This window comes from Heliconius melpomene, chromosome 19, assembly GCF_056956725.1.
Source record: "Heliconius melpomene rosina isolate 202511_hmr_F chromosome 19, ASM5695672v1, whole genome shotgun sequence".
NCBI lineage: Eukaryota > Metazoa > Arthropoda > Insecta > Lepidoptera > Nymphalidae > Heliconius > Heliconius melpomene.
The window spans coordinates 1,788,169-1,806,725 of record NC_140407.1 but is presented as its reverse complement, the minus strand read 5'-3'; the positions used below and the strand labels follow the sequence as shown (position 1 = coordinate 1,806,725).

Below are 18,557 nucleotides of genomic sequence, written 5' to 3'. Positions count from 1 at the left end.
AGTGCTATAGGCTATATAATATTACATTACACATATATACTAATAAAATAAAATACTTTCTAATTTGACATGCAATTTATTCTGCCATGTTAATAACAACCGTCGTCGCTACGCGACCGCGTTCGTTACCGCGTCATTTTGATATTCATCCTTATGAAAATAAATATAATAGTCACTTTTAGCATTTCATCTATTGAAATTATATTTCTATAGAAATTATATTCTTATATTTCAAGCAGGCGTAGCCGCGTCCGGGTCCGCTAGTATTTTAATAAAGAAAAAGGTACACTATTAAATAAAAAGATGGTTTATAATAAAACAAAAAAAGATCCATTACACATAGATTTATTACACTTATTAAAATCTAAGGGTACGTAAAAAATGGCAGATTGTCTGACCGACAGTGAATATTGGCAAAATACGTTAGGTACTTTAATTATGCACTAGAATACTAGGGCGCCTAGGCTAAAGGAGTAAATTAGCATAGAACTTGTATTCCAGTGGACAATTTGTGCTCAACTAGGGCTTAAGTAATAACTAGAACTAGTGCTCTTTATCGTTTAAACTTATTCCACACTAAGAATAGAAATATATTTTTAGAAAACATTTAAAAATTTTGACGTAGCGGAATTTGAACCCGTGCCTGTCCCACGTCCCACCACGTTGAACCCACGTCTTAGACGGTTTTTGGGAGGCGCAAGTTCGAGTACCACAACTACTTTTTTTAATATATGTTTTATAAAAATATAGAACTAGTGCTTTCTAACACATCCTAAATACTTAGGGCCGTGTTTCTTTTTTTTTACGACTATCATTTAATTATCCACTGAAATAAATTCCTTTACAGAATCTAATACTAGTAATTGAAGCAATTTTTAAAATCCCTAACGAAATCACACATTTAGAGTAGCATAGATATCGTATTTTCATTGAACATTGTTTAAAAACGTTTTTAAGCTAAGTGCTGAATAGTTAAAAGATATATTTTGTTCCTTTATATTTTAAAATAAAAAAAAATCAGCTTCACGGTGTATCCCGCACATAGCAGGATAGGCAGTAGCTATAAAAAAATACACAAATATATTTTTTTAATTATTCATATTTTGATATATGTCAAACAATTTGTCTTTTTGTGAATTTGTTTGAAATCAATAAATTATTAGATAATAATTTTCTTTTATTGTTTACAGTTTGAGGCGGTTCCGTTAATTTGGTACAGAAATTATATTGTCATATACTTAACGGTTAAAAGGATTTTATAATTAAACCAATATGATAATTAAATATACGACATCTATTCTACTCGAAATCTGTGAACGAAACCATACATTGTAATATATATTTTTATCAATAAAATATTTGTCATTAATGGCGGGAAATTTCAAATGTCAGAGTGACGTTAAGTTATGTTATATGTGCACGAAAATTATATTTCAATTAATCATTCAAGTAGAATTCCCATCTTAGGAATAATAAAATAAAGGAATAAGGTTCCGTTTTTCTTTTTATTAAAGTAAGAACGCAAAAAATACAATAAATAATAAATCTACATACAGCTAATATGATATATTTATTGCGATTTTTTATATTCAATATTGAGCTGTTTATAATAAATTCATTTAAAATATATGGTTTCGTCTAACTCGAACCTAATGAGTAACCCTGATTGTCAGTGCACTGTCAATGAGATCATACTTTTATTTTTTTTTACCCAATAAAGTGTAAGAAAATAGAACAGACTTTTGTTTTTACGCAGCATTTATATGGTGATTGAATTGTAAATTTAAACATTGCACATTATTAATATATTTAGATTAAAATACTTTTTTTTAGGTTCACGCTGTATGGCGCATATAACAGGTAGCCAGAGGGAACCTAATCTTAAGACACTGTTCCCCAGACGCATGGGGATTTTTGAGGCATTGCATATTGAGTGACAGAATGTAATGCCGCCCTTTCTCATATTACCAGAGCGAAGAAATAAAAATAACGCATTCCTCTGAGTACTAATCGATCTCACAACCGTCGCGTTCTCAGTCAGACTCTGTACCGCTTAGCCACGACCGAAATTTCCATTATTTATTAAGTAAACAATAAATTAAGAATGTGCAACGCTTTAAAAAATCTATAGCGAAAGAGGATAATTGTGATTTTGTACTTCGAATTCTTAGAAGTCATAAATTTACTTACAAAATAGTCTACTTTACTAAAGTAGTGGTAGCATTGGAAATATTTTATAAATATATACAGCGCCATATTTAGTGTGCTAGTTCTAAATAATATAAAAGATAGATAAATTCCATTTAGATATTCGGCTCTACTGACGTTCTACACCTACAGCACACAATTTGTAAAAAGTATTTATTTTTTTATATAATTGCTCAAGATATAGGAGAAAAGAAAGAAAAGTTGTGTAATAGATAAATTTTAGCATTGTGCGTGTAGAAAACAGAAATACTGGAACACAAGTGTATATAATATCCAAAAGTAAGTCAAAATCGATTAATCGATTATGCAAGAAAGAATATAACATATAGTTTAGAAATAATTCAATAATATACTTAAAGCTAATTTATACACTAAATTATAATTACTTTAACAATCAAATCTCAAGCGTCATCGAATATTTTCAATCTGTGGTAGTTAAACGTTTTTAAAAACTGTGTTTTTAAAGACTATCATGTTAACAATATAATAAAATAAAAAAAGATTCATTTTTATAAGTATTTAATTTTCAATTTAATTAGTCATGGTTATTATTTAGTATAGTATCATACTCCAAAAGAAAAAAAAACAGAACTCTTATAGGATTTTGTTGTCTATCTGACGATATTAATCTGCGTGTCCTTGTGTAAGGACATTTTTTTAATATATTGCTTAGTTACCACAGATTAAAAAAATAATTCTTTGGTATCCAAATGTTAACAATTTTCTAATCACAGATCTGATATTAACCTATCACAGACTACACATTGCATTACTCGGCTACAGCTTACAGCAACTTATGGAAATAATATATTTATTTACAAAATATATCTACTTCAAACGTACAAGCACATACAAAAGTATATAATTATTGTAAAAATTGAATATAAGAAATCTTATATACTAAACTGTATTGCGTTTTTTTATTCTAAAATGAATAATGGGACAGTCAACTATTATCATAAATATTTTTATAGCTTGACAGTACTACTTAAATAAAATAAATATATAAAAAATAATACATAACAGAGAATAAATATTGAGATTAACATTGATTTAAAAAATATATATATATTATAAGAGATTATTATACAGATGGCAAACAATATTTTACACAATTTTCATTAAATGTTTAAACTTAATCATAATGTAATTTCAAATTTACAATCTATGAATGAAATATGGCATATAAAAATATGAATTGTGTAAATATGTTTCAATTTAAATTTAATTTCTATGTAGTGTATAACGTTATACGGGACAAATGTAGATTTAAAATAGTGCCATCGAAATATTTCAGAAAATTATTTGTGTATAGGCAAGAATTAAGGCTTATGCAGCCATATTTAATATGAATGTTGTTTGAACTGTAACTTTTATATTTTTTTATTAAAGAAAATATTTTTTAATAAATTATTTAGTTTGAACGTGAGGTATTTATTACATATAGCAAATAGTGCATGACTATTTTAAAATTCGGTCACATTACTTACTACGACATCATTTTAAATTAACATTACATACATATTATTACGAAGCAATATATTATAATGTTAAGCTTATCATCATATAATATAAAATATTGAAAAAGTTACATGACCATTTTATTTCAGGTTTTAATAAAATAATAATAACTCCCACTGTAAGTCACACCAATACATAAAAATATTACTAGAAATTTTACTGCAATTGCGCGAACTCGTGCAAATAATGATATTTTTTTTCGCGGTCGTATTTTGCTTGAAGGTTGTCTTTTAACGTTCACTATTTCAGTCATTTTTGAAAACAAATAAACACAACAAGAAAACAAATAAAATCATTTTTCTCCATCTCAAACTACCTATTTTTTAGATATGCTAATAACAAAAAACGTTGGTGTGACTCATTACTAATTTTTCTTCCAGCAGAAAATATTATCTATCATTATAAATATAAGCAAGTAATTAATAAAGCAAAAATTCTAATGCAAATATCCAAATGTAAAATATGCTAATATTTGTTAAAATTTTACTTAATAAAATGATTTATTAATTACTGCCCAATTCTATCATTTTATTACAATTTCTATCATTCACAAAAAAAATATATAAACAGAAGTAATAAACTATAATACGTAGAAAAAATACAATTTATATATAACATGTAATAATACTAGCTTATGTAATAAAATCGAAAATATACGTAATATGGAGTCAATCTTGCTCTCAGACATATTTTTTTCGCCATTTGTTGGATACAATTTCCAAACCAATTTATCACATTGGTTTATTAAATAATGGTGGAATATAATCTATACATAAATATAGCTAACCTGTAAAGAATCTTTTTAAAGGTGGCATTTTATAAATATCATGAATTGAAATATATTGGATGTTTAACAGGAGTATCTATTATTATTTTTTTTTAATAAAAACAAAATAACCATAACTGTATAATAACATAACTGATTAAATATAAAATTAAAACACCATAGATAATAAACGAATGTGACAAAAACAAGGACATATAATAACAAGTATATTTAAGAGATTGTGCTCGTTAGTTAATGTTTTATATGTAATTGCTTTACAAATACACGTTCAAGTGTAAATATGGAACAGTACGAGTATAGTCAGTATTGTACTCATGAAGCACATTGACACGGGCAGGAGAACCGCGAATCGTAGCGATCTGAAATTATATAATAATATTCCACTAAATTATTTTTTTTCCAGCTTTACGTTACACACAGCAGGTGGGTAGAGGGCACCTAGTGTAAAGACACTCCGTTCCTCACACACCGTTCAATTTTAGAGACATTGTGTATTCAGTATCGAAACTCTAGATGTACATTTTTACATGTCTAGTTGTATATTTTTTGTGTTAATATAATTCAAATTCAAATTCAAAATATTCTTTATTCAAATAAACTTATAATAAGCACTTTTGAATCGTCGAATGAACATATGAACAAAAAGCTACCACCGGTTCGGAAGGCAGTTCTGCTGAGAAGAGCCGGCAAGAAACTCAACAGTTGCTCTTTTCAAAATCAATGGTACAATCACAATCTGTTACATTAGCTGGCAGCTATTCTGCATTACAATCAATAGACATTAATTCCATACATGTTTGTCCTCTAAGTATTCTTGAACAGTGTAATAAGCTTTACTTGTTAGAATTTTTTTTACTGATATTTTAAATTTTGGAAGTGGCAAATCTAGAATACACTGTAGAATTTTATTATATACACGTATGCTCAGACCCATAAAAGATTTATTAACTTTTTGGAGGCGAAAACTTGGAGTAATAATCTTATCTTTATTTCTCGTTTCTATCGTATGATTGTCACTATGTTTACTATGCCAATGTATATTTTGTCGGACAAAGAGAATATTATAGTATATAAATTGGGAAGCAACTGTAAGAATACCTGCATCTTTGAAAACATCTCGCAGAGAATCTCGCGCTCGTATCGTATTATTAGTATCATATTATTAGTATTATTAGTATCGTTGTTATGCATTTTTCATTTATTTTTTGTAATATATGAGTTTATATTTTTTTTTAATGGCCTGATTTAGCGAGTTTATAAATTTAAGTGTGTGTGTGTATACATGTTGCCATTACCTCCAGTAAGGCAGATGTCAGAGCGGCGGCGGCTGCTGCGGCTCGGTGCGGCACAGCGCCGTCGTCGCGTCCGCCGGAACGCTCTCGCGACGCACTTTGCCTGACAAGTAGCATTATATATTCATTATAACAACAATTAATTTTTAAGTTTAAAATAATTTATTTTATATTACTCTTTTGTCAAAAAATCGAATATGAATTTGGACGCTATATTTAATACAAAGTTTCATCAGTGTTCCTTTCTTAAATGTTATTTAAAAATCAAAAGAAACTGTAACCGCAATTATCCGTTATCCGAAATAAAGAACTGTCCGCAACCGAATCTTGTTTCAGATAATTTCAGACAAATGCAAAGTTTTAATGAGTTATGATGATATGGAACGATAGGTACGAGGAACTTTTTTATTATTAGGAAAAGATAAACTACAAATATTATAAACATTCCTTAATTCAAACGGATTCCTTAAATTTTTTAAAAATTAATTTAAGATTTAGATTAATAATATAAAAGATGAATACTCACTAGAAAAACATAAGCATCCGGTTTGCTGGCTCGCTTGCAATGAAGTATTAGGTCTGATCTCCTTCTGCTCTTTGGTTTGTTCCGTCACACACTTTTGATAGTAGTCGAATTCTTTAACATACCTGAGAAAAATAAAATACTTTAATTTATTGTTAACATGTAAAACACACATCCAAATGTCTTTTACCCCCTAAACACATCTTATTAAGTACAATTAAATTTGGGAACGCTTACACCTTGAGTTATATGCTATATCCCCCCCCCCCCTGCACTCACCACACGGGCGGCCAGCGGTTGTCGGCGAGGTAGTCGCGCGAGGCGGCACTGAGGTGGCGCGCGCGGCACACGCGGTCGTAGGCGCCGCACAGCCGCCACGTGCACCACTCCGACAGGTTGTGTGCGTTGTGTAGCTGTGTATAGACAAAAGCATTAGAACACGAAGAGGAAATTAGCGATAGATATGAGCAGAACATTTCTTTTGCACCTTCATGCTAACACATCCGCACATATGATCGCCCATCCACACATATTCACACATCCGCGCATGTGATTATATATTTACACATGTGATCACATGTCAACCATCCTGTTTACAATCTATACAAATGTCTTCATCCTGTACACCTCTACGCCATAATGGCGTCCAAGTTATAAAGAAGGAGGATAAATAAAATATTTTTTTGTAACGATCTATAAAAAATAGTATTTATGTTTTTTATGCTTACTTTAACAGGTTCCAGCAACGATAGTGCTATCTCTACAACTTGGTCATCTTCACCCAGTCTGAAAAGTTTAATTAAGGCTCTTAATCTACAAAAATCCAATATAATTTACATATTTTTCTTTAGTGATCGTATCACATATGTAACGTGAAAATGGTTCAGACACAAAATGTTTCGTACTTTAGATATTTACGTCTATTTCTATACCATATTGTTTTATGATACTAAGGAATAATATATGACTATAAACACGAGGAATATGGGATCGATTTCCACTCGGGGGACTGAAAATAATGTCATTTACTCGTTCTGGTAACCATACAAAGTGTGGTGTTTAGTTCCACTAATCGACACATAATGTAATTGTCGAAAATTGGGCAGAAAGTGGAGAACGAAATGTCTTAACACTAACACTCCCTCTGCCTATTCTGCCATATAGAGGATATAGTGTAACGTAAAAAAAGTATATTTTGGCCCGATTCCAAAAGACCACACTGCAAGCCTACCCTAGAAAACAAAAATACCTAAATTCTCACCTATCTTGATGCTGTAGAGTATCGATGACCCTGGCTTCCACCAAATTGACCAGTCTGTTCATACACAGTCTATTTGCCAGTTCTAGAAGCTCTAAACACCTACTCGGCTCCACGGCGGATATTTTATCTGAGTATATGTAGCATAGGAATATGTGGAATGCGTACATTTTTACACCTGGGAATGATATCTGAAAGAAAGGTTATGTATTCATATTTTTGTTTACATTTTGGGATATATTTGTTTGCATATATAGTATATAGTTCGGGCGTCGTGTGTTCGATGTTGGGGGAACAAATTATTTTCATTTTCTTATTCTGGTAACAAGATACAGCACGACGTTGAATTTCGCCACTCATATACATATCTTAAAAATACGCATAACCTGTAATATGCGGGATATAGAATGAGAGTGCAAAATAAAATATTATAATAGTTTTAAGTTCATGTTATAAGCAGATGATATTATATTGAAATAAATAAAAACAAACAATCAAACTACATGTACAGTATAGTCGAGGTGGTGTGACCAAGCGACGTAAGATTAATCCTAAAATCAAATCTGCGCGGCCACATATAACTTCATGGCGGCCTCGACCCGTCGGCCGTACTCTAGTACACAAGTCTCACCACGCGGGACGTGCTCTCCCTGAAGTGCCCCTGGAACATGGGCTTCATGGGGTCGCAGCGGGCCATGAGCATGGCGCGGTGCGCGTGCTGCATGCCGTCGTCCAGGTCGAATGTCACGTCCGAGAAAAGGTTGTGTTCCACGTACATGTCGCGCAGGCGTTGTGGAAACGGCTGCAAAGAGAGACGGATTATTTTAAGTTTTTTTTTATGAAAAAAACGAGGTATAGGAGCGTACGATGATGTTATGGATGTAATATCTGTAGAGACAAATAGACCAACATATACTTTTGGCTATCTGGCTGTAAAAAATACCACTATTTATTGACGCTAACGCGACACGAGGTTGTGGGTTCAATTCCCACTCTAGAAAATGAAATATTTAATATGTTTATTCCTCGCTTTGGTAACACAATGCCTCGAAAATTCGGCGGAAAGTGGGAAACAGAAATATCTTAATGGGAACGGACCCCTCTGCCTACTCTGCTATGTACGGGACACAGTGTGATGCTAAAAATAATTAAATAAAACATACCGAATGAAACTGATGCATAAATCCTTTATCGAAGAGCAAATGCTGGTCAAGTATGAACTGACTTAATTTTGTCAATTCATGGAAACCAAGTAATTCTGCCGCTTGACGTATTTCCTGTAAAATATTGTTATTAATAAAATAATAAAAAAAATCCTACAAAAAAATAAATGACTGTTATAGTTGTTTCATATAAACATAACAAAAAAATAGGAAAAATAGTTTAGTTCAATTCAGTTTTATAATTGTTATTTCGAATATGCAATAAAAATAAGAAAATATGTTTTATTTTCTGGCAAAGATTCAAATTTATTCATTCTAAAAAAATTCAATAAATATTAATAATTACATATACAATAAAAGTGATGAAACATGAATCGATAGAACGCGCGTGCGCAGTTTACAATAATTTAAAAAATAACATTACATATTAGTAACAATAATAATAAAAGATAGGTGCAATGAAGAAAGGCTTTCGTGGGCAAATACGATATATATATATAAAAAAATTATATACAATATTAAATGTTTCATTAATAAATAATAATAATTAAAATAATGATGGAAAATTAATAATTATGATTTATGAATTATTTATTAGTATGACATTTACCAGTAGTAATCCAATCGCAGCGGACTGCAGAACACATTATTCATTTATTATTATATATTTTTTTATTAAATTTAATATTATAATTGTTACATTATAAAATATTAATAATAATAATAATAGATTAAGATATAGCAATAGGGGTATAGATTAGAAACTTCTAGAAGCTATATAGAAGCGAAGGATATTTAAGTTATTAATAATATATTATTTAAATATAAATAAAGCTAAGTTTTGGATTATATTGTGATTATCATATTAATGATTGAAATACAGGTGCGCGTAATAGAATTTGACATTTTTCAGGAAATACTTTTATTATAATACTGGATATTTTTAAGCTGTTGTACCTAGTGTTAAGACACTTCCACTTTCCGCCCAATTCTGGAGGCATTGCACGTCGCGCCTCGTTTGACTCATTACCAGAGCGAAGAAATGAAAATATTAAATATTTCGTTGCCTCGAGTGGGAATTGAACCCACAACCTATCGCGTTTATAGTCGCACGCTTGTGTCCCTGCGCAACGACTGCGGTCAAATTCTCTGATGATTAAAGAAGTAATACATAACATATTTAATTAATCTTCAGGCATTTTTTTATGGAAAGAAGTTTATTTGGAAGTGACTGCTAAGTCCCTGATAATTATTCTTTATTGTTACATATTCAAAATATTTTATATTTAAGAAACATTAACAATTATATATTATTTAATTCATTATACAAATAGTATTAGTGTCAATGATCATAGATAGACACTGTAAATTCGAAAGAAAATTTAAATTTCACATAACTAGTCAATTTGACACATGTCACTGTCACCACAGATAATATATGCAAATCACACATCGCAATAACATCCAAAATTTAATAGGCGAAGACGATAAGCTATAAAGCCTTATATAAGAAAATACTCACCTGTTGTTTAAACGCGGTTGCATCTATAACGCCCGTGTACGCAAAGTTAATAATTTCCTGCATCACATTTTGTGATATTAGCTTACTCATTGTTACTATAGTCTGTGTTCTTGATGTCGCGTGTTGGATTTTGTCACACTGTAAATGAAATATTTATGTTGAAAACCTATATATATTATAGAGTTCGATTGCCACTCGGGGGTTGGTTTTTTATGTCCCTGCTTTTGTAAGACAATGTTAACTCAATTTTTTTTACGTACGAACGTAGGCTTATATAATTATCCTACAAAGTATCACAAAACTAGATTCTGTTATAAATTAAGTACTTACTTTAACAACTCTTATAGAAATAATCGCTGGATGATTGACTTCTCTGTATAAGTCCGGCGGTTTCTTACAACTGTCGCTTAGTGGTAAAATTTGACATGAAGAGCGGCGTTTTATGTGATCTAGTACTCTGAAAATTAAAATTACATTGAAACTAAATATATAAGTCTGTACTAATATTATAAAGCTAAATCGTTTCTTTAGTTAAACGAGCTAATCTTAGGAACTACCGCGACCGATTCGAATTCAAAAAATATTTTTGAGTCCATCCATCGAAGAAGGCTATACTGGCTATTAAAATTCTTCGTGTCTATGTAAACCACTGTACCTACTGATTGTTCTTAGTCATTCCGATCAATTGAACAAGAGGGCGAAGTTGCTGGTGAAAATAAAGTGATAATTACTTACTTCATTTGTTTAGCCTGATCTTGTCTGATAAGATATTCAGTGTCTTCATTAAAATCTCCTGCAGTCGCCTCCCCCATGCTGCTTACCTTAAATATTTTATTGAAATTAGATCTCTCTATACAGACATTCCTTTATAAGGACTTTCAAAATTATTAATTAATAAAAATGTACTGATATATACAGGGTAATTGGCAGTTAATAGACAAATCTAAACGGGTGATAGTGTAGATCAATTTACCTATTATTTTGTTCCGATACAGCATAGTCTGAAGTTTTACTTTCAGAGAAGGCCAGAGGGGAACCTGGGAACCATGTGTTGAGACATTCCATTCCCCAATAAGACACTTCCATTCCCTATTTCCCGCCGAATTATTGAGGCATTGTGTGTTGAGTTGCCAAACATAATGATAGCATAGCACAAGGATAGCCTTTGCCTCGTTTCCAGATAGAAGAAATGAAAATATTAAATATTTCTTCTTAAATACCGCCTCAAATAAAGCTTATTATAATAATTATATTCTCACCATACTACTCTCACTGGAACTTCGAGCCAATTCAGCGGACAAACTGACGCAATCTGTTGTCAACAATCTGTGGAACGCCTCGCACGCGGCCGCCATTACGAATCTGTGCACGGGGAAACCTTTGGCGCCGCATATTATAACCATATCCGTGAAATACTAAAAAATATATATGTAACTCTTATAAGAAGTAATAAAGAAATATAATTACTAAATCGCACAGCAGCGCTTTGTTTTCTAACCAGAGTGAGAAAATAATTCATTCACTCGAGTGGAAATCGAACCTAAAACCATCACGTTTTCAGTCAGCCACTATTCCACTACGCCGCGACAGTCTCAACTGTTAGTATTAAACTAATTAATTAAATGTATTTATTATTTACCTGTTGACGCAGTAAAACGGCCATGTTGTCTAATAAAGCACTATTTGCAACCACCACGTCGGGTTCTAAAGGTCTTGGAGGTCGGAAAGGAGCCTAAAACAATAACTTCGATATTATTATTTATTCATTTTGTTATAAAGAAGCATTTTCATACGTATTTTTTATTTTCGCCAAAGCCGCATCTTTAAACAACAAAAATGCAAATATGTACCCAATATATATGAAGGAATAACTTATTAATAGTAAATTTAATATGAACCAATGGAAGAACGAACGATTAATTGATAAGTGAATGGATGAATCAGTGAAATAATTTTATCCACCTATAATAATGGACTTTGGACTCGTTTTAAGTGTGGCAACATTTTAAGACGAATGAATAAATAATAGGATACATGCATAAAAAACGAAAACAATTGTTAATTGATTAGTGATTGATGAATGAATAATTTTATATGCCACTAACGATGGCTTTTGAACTCGTCTTAGATTTGTCATCCGGAATCTTTTCTGTGTTGTCACAAGCAAAGCAGCTCGAATGGCATTTTCAAATACTTAATTCAATCCATAGTACGGAAATAGTGATACTTTATAGTAATATAAGCAAAATCGTTAAAACCATATTAACCATTACAACTAATGAGTAAATGACGGAATGATTGAATGAAAAATGAATTAATAAATAATTGATGAGTGAATAGATGAATGATGAATGAATGATTTCATTCACCTGCAACAACGGCCTTTGAACTCTTTTTAAGTTCGTCATCCAGAATCTTTGCTGTCGTCTCGCGATCAAAGCAGCTCGTATGGCATTTTCAAATACTTCATTCACTCCGTAATATGTAAACACTGATGTTTCATAGTAATATATACCGAACTCGTGCGCTAGGGCGCGACCTTGGTCAGGCATTACTAGGTCGCTTTTCCTTGGTGCTCTTTGATGTGAAAATAAATGTTTATTTTCAAAATTAGTCATTTACTCTACATAAGAAAATCCAAAAAAAAAGAATCCATTTTCTAAATAAAATGAATGGGGATTAAGACACTTTGTACTGCCTTATATGTTCATAATATATTTGCATCTCAAATTTTAAAATGCTTAACCAATTAAATCATTACTTATTAAATAATTTAGGTTAGTTTTCCAAGATTACATATTTTAAATAAATTTTATTGTGTTTATAAATACTCTCGAGTAATAAAAGTTAGTCTCCAGTAGTAAATGTTAAACACAAATTAAGTCTTACCTTATAAAAGGACTCCTGTCTTTACAATAATTCAAATATGTCTCATCTCTGTACATATAACGGAGATCGTTTTTACATCCCACAAGTAAAATCGGTGTGTTTGGGCAAAATCGTCTATAAAAATAAAAAAAATATTTTTTGAGACATATTTTTAATTTAAGTAGGTTTGTTTGACTTATATGTTATAATGTATATTTAAACAGTATGGAGGCATATAATATAGCAGTTTGATAGGCCAAACAACTCTTATTCCTAAAGTACCCTATAAAAATGGTGAAAGATATTAAATCTCATATAGATAGTAATTTCGCTCATTATCCTTCATGCTGTAATGTAAAATTGAGCACTAGTTTCCGGCAACAGAATATCTGACTGCCTATTAGAAAAATCGTCTTTTATTGTAACAATATTTTCAAGACAAGTTTTGTTTGATTTTAATTAATTTTCAACCAGGATGCACAGTTGGGCGCACTAAGAATTTACACATAGATGCATAATAAAATCATATAAAGAAATTTGTCTTTTACTAGTTTGTATAATGAAATTGATATATAAATCGAACCTACGACGATCAAAGCCGTACACAACATTCTAAACTATTAACAAATAGTGATTCAAACGCGGCTTCGCCCGCTTAATCTAATTGTTATATTATAGCTAAATTATACAAAATGTTTACATAAATTGAAGCCTATATGTAATTGTATAAGCCATATTACTGTAGAATTTAATCTAAATCCGTTCGGTAGATTTTACCTGAAGTGGAACAAACATCAATACATCTCATAAACTTTCACATTTATAATATTAATAATTAATTAATCAATAATCGGTCGGAGCAGTGTCCTCGCGGAAGCAAAAGACCGAGATCTTTGACGGAAGTGAAATATATTAATAAAATAGGTTAAGAGAGAGAACTTACCGTATTTCAGGATACCACATGGCACCGCAGTTCCTCAATGATATAGGATTAGTTATCGAGAAACACAACAACACGACGTCAGATCTGAAATAACACCGTACAAGTGCTGGGTTACGATAGAATTATGTAATAATATCTATAATAATATGTGTTATAATGGACACCTTTTTTGTATATTTGCTATTGTAAATCTTATTTGTGGTTATTTGGAAAATATTTAAGGCTTAAGAATGAATATGAATTATTTTTTTAGTGTTGATTAATAACAAATTATTAATATGAAATATTAGTACCAATAAATTTTATTGTTTTCAATAAATTTCAGATAGAGCCACAGACTGAAGTCGTCGTCAATAATGAGATTACTTCGCCCTTTCTTAAGGTATTTTAGACGGCTTTTTATGAAATTGATCATTCTATGTTAATCGATTCCAAAAGAGCAGGTTGAAGTTGAGTTGCTTTTGTCTAAAGCTTTATATTTAACAACATTATTGAGTACCAAATACCAAATAGAAAAAAATATATAAGTCTTTTTAATCACTAAAAATCCTAATACTTATTTAAGTAACTTATTGATATTATTACCATAAATATTATAATTAAATTTATCTTGTTTAATCAGTCAAATAACTAAACAAAATCATTTAAATCTTAGTAAAAAAAAATACTATTACTGTTACCTTCCATATGCAAATCTCCTGTCTTTTTCGTGATCTCCGAACGTGTCCCACAGTCTTAGCGAGACATTTACCCCGTCTACGACCTCCCATGATCGTTCTAACACCTTGAAACAATTACTTATAATATTTTAATATACTATTACTACTATTTTATTCTTAACTACAACCTGTATTCCGCATACATTAAGGAAGGCAGAGGGAATCTAGTGGTAGGACACACCGTTTTCCACTTTTCGTCCAATTTCCAAAACATTGCATGTTGGGCGGTGGGACTCTACGCGGCACTTTGTCTTATTACTATTAGAGCGAGCATATTAATATATTAAATACCTAATTCATTACCGTGAGTAGGAATTGAATCCACAGCTAACTGCGCCACCATGGCGTCAAAAATGTTGCTATGTTTAAATTGTTAAACACTTAATATTAATTTTTCTTAATAGTTTATGCTCGTCAACTATTGACTAAAGGCAAAGGATAGAGCAGTGCTATTAGTTGGTTAGCTTCTAAACCCTAGGAAACACAACAAATATTACAGTAAACAAGAAATACTTATGTTTCTTAGTTACGTATAATCCGCATTATGCATAATATAAGCAGATACAGTTTAGTGTTATGATCCATATTCAGTCTATTCCAAGTTTTAGTTCGCGGTCCAAAGCTACGGTTTGTCTAAGATAATATGGCAAAATCAGACCATCTAAACTTAAATATTACAGAAAAAATACATTCCTTTGAATGCACTCTCAACCACCACATTAGCAGGTAACATCAGTATCAGTGATAGCAGGTAACATCAGTATGATAGTTTTAATTTTAAATAGCTTTTAATTATTGTCAAGTCAATGTTAATTTATTAGCTTCACGCTTGATCCCTAGCGGAGTATCCAGAGAACGGAGCGCCAAACGCCACACTCTCTGCATACCTCTTTCGCTACTGTCATCAACCTGTCCACACATTAAACTCAAGCAAAAACGTATTTATAACGAATCCTCTAAACAATCAAACTCACATCCTTATAAATTCTATACTGATCTATCGCCCACACGGTGGGCACATGCGTGGTCATCAGCTGAGACAGCGACACGTGCTTGTTGCACGCGCGAGCGCATATCAAGCGCGTCTTGCCAACCGCCGTGTCGCCCACTACCACGCATTTGACCAGCTCCTGGTGTGGCTGTTCGTTGTCCATTTTCTGCAGAAGTATGTTTAATTATTTATAATATAAACTCTGTCGGACTTTTAGAGTTCCATACCTCTAAAACAGGGAACTCTTATAAAATCACTTAGTTCTCCGTCTGTCAGAACCACAAACACAACACTTTTATTTTTTGTTGTTCATTCTAAATAAGTGTCACTCACAAAATTTAAATTTGTCAACTTTTAAAAGTCACCCAATTTTAGGCCCAATTTCCAAGAAATTGCATGTTGGGTGGATAAAACGGTACTTTGTCGTTATCAGAATGAGGAAAAGAAAATAATACAACAAATTACACATATGAAAATTAATCCAAAAATGCAAACTGAAAGACCATTTTTACTATTTTCAATACATTAAAATAATTATGATAATCATTAAATAAATAATTAAAAAGGTATTTAGGCTATCTTTTGCAAATAAGTACTAATAATTAATATCTTCAAATTTTAGTAATAAAATATTAAGTGGGAAATGGAAGTGTCTTAATAGGAACTGTGTCTTATGAATCGGAGTGAATATGCAATATACATAGTGATATTGCATATTCACTGCGATTCACAAGACACACTGCCTATTAAGTAAAAAAATTCTAAGTTATTATTATTTAAAAATATAGAATACATAAACAAGAGTTGTAATTACTAACATTTTTGTCTTGGCATTATGAATCATAATAGCTCTAAATATTGCTAAAGTTGAAACAAATTCAATTGTCAAACTAAATAAACAGTATAGAATTAAAACATAAGCAACAGTTTATACAACAGATACATTGCATCATTAACTGATATTAAATGATGTATTGATTATTAGGCTTCTTGTTATTGCCATTTTTCAACATTAAATAAAAAGCATAAATTTATGTTTGTAATTTAAACACAGCTTTCCCCTAAGAGGGGATTGAACTGAAAACTCACATGTTCTGACAGTGAGTTTTAATAAGTAAAAAATAACAAAACTGTTTTATACAAGATTATTTATCAAAATTACTCTTACTTCATTAACTATGACCCAAAATTATAATAAATAGAATAATATATATATAAATAGAATTATTTATATTTATTTTATCAATAATTATAAATTGTTTTTATATTTTTTAATTAAATTACAACATTTTTAAAGTGACCTGTTAATGGTGAATATTTTAAATATTTATAATAATTATACATAGACATACTAAAAATTGTTTATTTAAAATCTACACACAATAAAAACTATTAACATAATGTTAATTAAATAGTCCTAAATAATTTCTTAATCAAGCCGTCAAATAAGTATAAACAATAATAACTTCACATTTCTTAAACAGCTGGTAATTTTGACAATTAAAAGGCGCGATCACATATCACAGATTTAAAATAATGCGTTCATTTTCACGCCATTTTAAGAAGTTGTATAAATTTAAGAATGGGGTACCGTACAAATCTATATTTATGTAAACTTTTATAAAATAATTAAGAGATACATTTATTCTTTTGCAAATTCAGAATGAATGTTAGTGACAATAGAAATATTAATTTAAAAACACTTTGGAAAATCATGACTGCTACATTTTAGGAAAATTTTCACTTTTATTATATATATATATGTTATTTATCACATCAAAATTCACAATTCTAAGTAAATCCCAATCGCACAAAAATAAATTCAGATATAAAAAATATATAATTCACTTACAGTTTCTTCAACGATTCTGAATTGGTCCACACACTAATATTCACGCATAAACGTCGTTAAGATCATCTGAACATTTTTGTAAGTATTGCTCACTAAAACATGTAACGAACGTATTAACGCATTGGCATCACTAATAATTTAAATATTAATGTTAATATCACCTATTGCTATCCCGATCGTCTACAGAGTGAAGTTGATTTTGTAGCAATGCAGTGTTCTGCGCATGTTTTATGAATGAACACCCTGCGCAGATCCGCAAGCAGGCTGAGTGAGCATATTTTATTATTTTATATTGACAATTTCCAGCCAGTCATTGAACTTTAGATAGGCTCGTTTGTTTTAATGTTTAAATTGATTTATTCAACAACTTTTGTTTGGTGGTCAATACCCCTCTATTATAGTTCTCAGGTGATTTCTCTCTCAACAGATGACATCCTTATTAGAACTCGGGGTGCGTTCAATTTAAAGATGCTATTCACTGTACTAACTTAACAAAGTCATGTTATTCAATGTTAAATAAACACTCAGGGATATTGATAGAACAGTTTATAGTAGTTCTTACATATTAGGTACTATGATAGAAGCAAACATGGTGTTATTTTTATTTCGGAAAACATGCGCCTGATTTTCCAATAGAGCAAATATATCAAAAAATGTAATTTTGTTTTTTAATGTACCACTTATCAGTAGATAACTCGATTCTATTGTATATGCTTGTTGCTTGTATATGTTTCTTTTTTCTACTAAGACTAAATAAAAATGATTTTGTCATTAAGTAAATTTTTAAATACATTTATTAATGTTTCGCATTAACTAACGCAAAGATATTTTAATAGATAAATGAAATAAATACTAGATCTAGAAATATTTCAATATGTAAAAATAAATAACTGGCTATAAACAACCTCTT

At 30.6% G+C, this 18,557-nt stretch overlaps 1 protein-coding gene across 4 annotated transcripts; it reads right to left on the bottom strand.

The window, feature by feature from the left end:
* Nucleotides 1–329: 329 nt before the first annotated feature.
* RhoBTB (Rho-related BTB domain containing) lies at nucleotides 330–18,055 on the bottom strand. Of its 4 annotated transcripts, XM_085202925.1 has the most exons (21): nucleotides 17,809–18,055; nucleotides 17,648–17,739; nucleotides 15,779–15,961; nucleotides 14,766–14,869; nucleotides 14,086–14,169; nucleotides 13,164–13,277; nucleotides 12,644–12,851; nucleotides 11,914–12,006; nucleotides 11,534–11,689; nucleotides 11,010–11,095; nucleotides 10,605–10,731; nucleotides 10,275–10,412; nucleotides 9,363–9,386; nucleotides 8,753–8,866; nucleotides 8,221–8,391; nucleotides 7,593–7,780; nucleotides 7,060–7,117; nucleotides 6,611–6,744; nucleotides 6,335–6,456; nucleotides 5,812–5,911; nucleotides 330–4,875 (listed from the first exon to the last, which is right to left on the bottom strand). In XM_085202925.1, the coding sequence occupies exons 3-20, from the start codon at nucleotides 15,956–15,958 to the stop codon at nucleotides 5,829–5,831; spliced, it is 2,184 nt and encodes a 727-aa protein (XP_085059051.1). In that variant the 5' UTR covers nucleotides 15,959–15,961; nucleotides 17,648–17,739; nucleotides 17,809–18,055; the 3' UTR covers nucleotides 330–4,875; nucleotides 5,812–5,828. The 4 variants fall into 4 exon arrangements, with proteins under 4 accessions (XP_085059051.1, XP_085059052.1, XP_085059053.1 ...); XM_085202926.1 differs by lacking the exons at nucleotides 17,648–17,739; nucleotides 17,809–18,055 and adding an exon at nucleotides 17,097–17,285; XM_085202927.1 differs by lacking the exons at nucleotides 17,648–17,739; nucleotides 17,809–18,055 and adding an exon at nucleotides 16,614–16,768.
* Between the last annotated feature and the right edge of the window lie 502 nt (nucleotides 18,056–18,557).

What these genes read in the sequence shown, in the direction of transcription:
- RhoBTB (XM_085202925.1), bottom strand. Translation starts at nt 15,958, where the DNA reads ATGGACAACGAACAGCCACACCAGGAGCTGGTCAAATGCGTGGTAGTG. An exon ending in ATGTGGTATCCTGAAATACG is followed by an intron (nt 13,278 to 14,085) that starts GTAAGTTCTCTC and finishes TTATTTTTATAG; the next exon opens with ACGATTTTGCCCAAACACAC. An exon ending in CTGCGATTGGATTACTACTG is followed by an intron (nt 8,867 to 9,362) that starts GTAAATGTCATA and finishes AATATTTTACAG; the next exon opens with GAAATACGTCAAGCGGCAGA.